Here is a 3,824-nt window from a genome sequence, read left to right as displayed (position 1 = left end):
CTTCCTTTCTTTCTTCCTTCCTTCCTTCCTTCCTTCCTTCCTTCCTTCCTTCCTTCCTTCATGATTTTTATTTGTTTTTATTTTTAAGTTAAGTATGCTTTTATTATTTATTTATTTATTTATTTATGCTCTTATTAAATATGCTTTTGTTTATGCTTGTATTTATTTATTTATGCTTGACTTTATGTTTTTATTTATTTTTATTTAAGTTTTCAATTATGCTTGTATTATTATTATTATTAATAATAATAATAATAATAATTGTTTGTTTATTTATTTGTGCTTGTATTTATTTTTATTTAAGTTTTTAATTATGCTTGTATTATTATTATTAATAATAATAATACATGTTTGTTTATTTATTTGTGCTTTTATTTATTTATATTAAGATTTAATTTATGCTTTTATTTATATTAAGAATTATTTTTTTTTTTCAATTATTGCTTTTATTAAAAATATGATTAGTTTTTTTTTGCTCATGTTTTTTTTCTACTTTTAATAATGCTTATTTGCTTACACATGCTTTTATTATTTTTTATGTTTTTATGTGAAGTGCAAACCTATATGATTTTTCTGTGTCAGTCAGCATTTTTTATACAAATGCTCTTGACTGTCCTTAAGTTGTGTTGAAGCAGGACATCCCTTCCTAACACCATGCGACGAATTGAACAGACTATATGTTTATCCCTCGCAGCCTTGTCTTCATTACCTTTGAATTTAACATGGCATCTACCACGACTATGTTCCATTGCTTCTGATTGAAAATGGCATCTTAAGAACATTGTTGGCTTAAACCAACAAAAGTGTTGTAGCAACATAAACATAACGGATCTGATAAACTTTGAATCATGATATTGACTCATTGGAAATGTAATCTCAGATCATACATCCAAGAAGTGCACATGTGTGCTTGAGGCCTCTAAAATGGTGCTTCTATGGAAACGTGTTTAATGTCAAATTAAATTTGTACTTTAAAGTATGTTTTTAATCATTTAGCTTTAAAGAAGCTTTACACTCATTGACATTGGTATTGTTGACAACTGAAATATTGGTATCTGTAATTGTACACGTCTCATAGTTGCTCGATGCCTCTGAAATGCTGCTGGAAACGGTGGAAATGTTCTGGTAAAAAGGAAACCCGTTGTGCCCTGGGAGATTTAGAAAGTGTGCAGTTGTACGCCCTTGCTGTTTAACTCAGGGCACTTCCTCTGACAGGAAGTCGCTGCATCGCAGCTCCACAGTTTCCTGATAGGAAGGGTGAGATTGCTGCTCCTAGCGTGTGTGTGAGTTTAGTCGAGCGTATCACATTCCCTCATGTTCTTGAAGGCAGTGCTTGAGTTAAACAGCTGTCTTATGCAGTCTGTCTGTTTGGGTGTTCACAGATAAAGTGTATTTATGTCTGAAGTTATCTCATGAGATAGTTTTTGTCTTCTTCTTCTTTTAGATCCGCCTAACTTCGTCAGAGTTTCTTGTCGTGTGCCGAATCATATGAAAATCTACTGCTCCTGGGTACAAACTAAGACAACACACCTGCCCACGTTATACAGAACCTCCTACAGGTGCACTCTCATCTCCATTTGTGAATAATAATCATTTAAAAAATATATTTATTTAAACAAGTGCCTATTTATTTATTCAATTGGTAACACTTTACAATAAGGTCTCATTTGTTAACATTAGTTATTGCATCAACTAATATGAATTAACAATGTACAATATCATTTTAATAGCATTTATTAAGCTTTGTGGTGACACTTTAGATTAGCGAACACATATTCACTATTAACTACGACTTTTGCCTCAATAAACTCCTAATTTGCTGCTTATTATTGGTAAGGTAGTTGTTAAGTTTAGGTATTGGGTAGGGTTAAGGGATCTAGACTAAGTTCATTCATTAATGTGCTTTATACTAATAAACGGCTAATATGTGAGTAATATGCATGATAATTAGCAACTAGTTAATAGTGAATAGTGTTCCCTAATCTACCTTTGATTTTAATAATGCATTAGTAAATGTTGAACTTAACATTAACTAAGATTAATAAATACTGTTTAAGTATCATTCATGTTAACTAATATAGTTAACTAATGTTAAGAAATGTCACCTTATTGTAAAGTGTTAGCATTTTATTACATTTTTGTTGATATATACATTACCATTCAAAAGATTGGGGTCAATAGGATTTTTTTTTTTTTACAGTGAGAAATTAATACTTTTATTCAGCAAGCACATTAAATTGGTTAAAGTGACAGTAAAGACATTGATAATGTTTGAACAAGATACATTTGTTGAACATGTTGAATGTTTTATTCAACAAAAAATAAAAATATTTCTACACAAAAAATATTGAATATATCCATTAAAATATTACAAAAATATATATTTCAACATTGATAATAATCAGAAATTAATAATCAGCATATTAGAAGGATCATGTGACCCTGGCCTGAAGACTGGAGTTAATGATGCTGAAAATACAGCTTTGATCACAGCAATGAAATATTTAAAATGTTTAAATATTTTCACATAGAAAACAGTTATTTTAAAATGTAAACTATGATTTTATGTTTGCTGTATTTTTGATCAAATAAATGTATTTATTATTTCTTTCTTTCCTTCCTTCCTTCCTTCACTGTTCTGCTGTTTTCTGCAGTGTTAATAAAGGCAGAGAGGTGGAGCCCTGCGAGCAGGAGCACATTGGGGTGAATGAGTGTATGATTTCTAACCCACCGTTCTGGACCTCAAAGTTCCTGGTGAACATCACCGAAATCAACCCTCTGGGATCCAACTCCACCATCATCCAGATAGATGCTCATGAACTCTGTGAGTTTGCCTTCATACTGTTAGCAAATGCATTGAATCATTTCATGTATTTTGATTTATATTATAAGAGAATTTTGAAATATATTTACACATGTCCACTTCCCCACCTCAGCAAGTATTGAGGACTGTTAAAAGGCTTTCTTTAAAGAGTTCACAATCTTTTGTTCTGTTTAATGTAATAAGAATGGATGTCTGTAATTGTGTGTTTGCAGTGAAGCCGTATCCTCCCGAGGACTTCCGAGTTCTTCAGGTGGAAGGTCAGCCCACTCAGTTACTGGTGCAGTGGAGTTGTCCTTCATCCTGGCCGGCTGAAATCCTGTCTGCTTTTCCCTTAACCTTCTCACTGCGCTACCGGCCGATCGGCTCCAGCTACTGGTCGACAGTAAGAACCTTATACAAACAATCATCCTCAATCATTACTTATTAAATAGATAGAATGTGCGTGTGGCAGAAGATATTTTAAAGAATGTTGGTAGCCATTGACTTCCATAGTATTTTTTTACTTACTACTATGGAAGTCAATCAACGGTTTGGTTACCAACATTCTTCAAAATATCTTCTTTTGTGTTCAACAGAAGAAAGAAATTCATACAGGTTTGGAAGAACATGAGGGTGAGTAAATGATGACAGATTTTTCATTTTTTGATCATCATCCCTTTAAATTCGGAATAATTATGTTCTGTCATCAGTTACTCACCTTCACGTTGTTCAAACCTTTATTTAACCTAAAAGACAATATTTTTTGTCAATATAATGAAATTCATTGTGGTCCAAAACAACACTGGAACCACTTTGACTTTCATTGTATGAGGAAAAGGTCATTTTCTTGGTTTACAACCAACATGCAACCCTCATATCATATGAGTCTTCAATAAACAGTCCTGTAGTCCAGCCCTCTCTGCACACACACACACACACACTCACTCACTCACTCACACACACACACACACACACACACACACACTCACTCACTCACTCACTCACTCACTCACTCACACAC

The 3,824-nt window shown here is 32.8% G+C and overlaps 1 protein-coding gene across 1 annotated transcript in view; it reads left to right on the top strand.

Annotated features, from left to right (window-relative positions):
• The window catches only part of LOC107702566 (interleukin-11 receptor subunit alpha-like), a gene marked incomplete at its 3' end in the record, with an annotated part of 13,867 nt that overhangs the window by 916 nt on the left and 9,127 nt on the right, over positions 1–3,824 (top strand). Inside the window, exons 2-4 of the mRNA XM_016504921.1 lie at positions 1,445–1,559; positions 2,655–2,824; positions 3,037–3,206. Of these exons, the coding sequence (XP_016360407.1) occupies positions 1,445–1,559; positions 2,655–2,824; positions 3,037–3,206 (455 nt within the window). The remainder of the gene's footprint in view (positions 1–1,444; positions 1,560–2,654; positions 2,825–3,036; positions 3,207–3,824) is intronic.

This window comes from Sinocyclocheilus anshuiensis, unplaced genomic scaffold (genome assembly GCF_001515605.1).
Source record: "Sinocyclocheilus anshuiensis isolate Anshui unplaced genomic scaffold, SAMN03320099.WGS_v1.1 scaffold210, whole genome shotgun sequence".
In the NCBI taxonomy this organism is placed as follows: domain Eukaryota; kingdom Metazoa; phylum Chordata; class Actinopteri; order Cypriniformes; family Cyprinidae; genus Sinocyclocheilus; species Sinocyclocheilus anshuiensis.
This window is presented reverse-complemented; position numbering and strand designations above follow the sequence as displayed.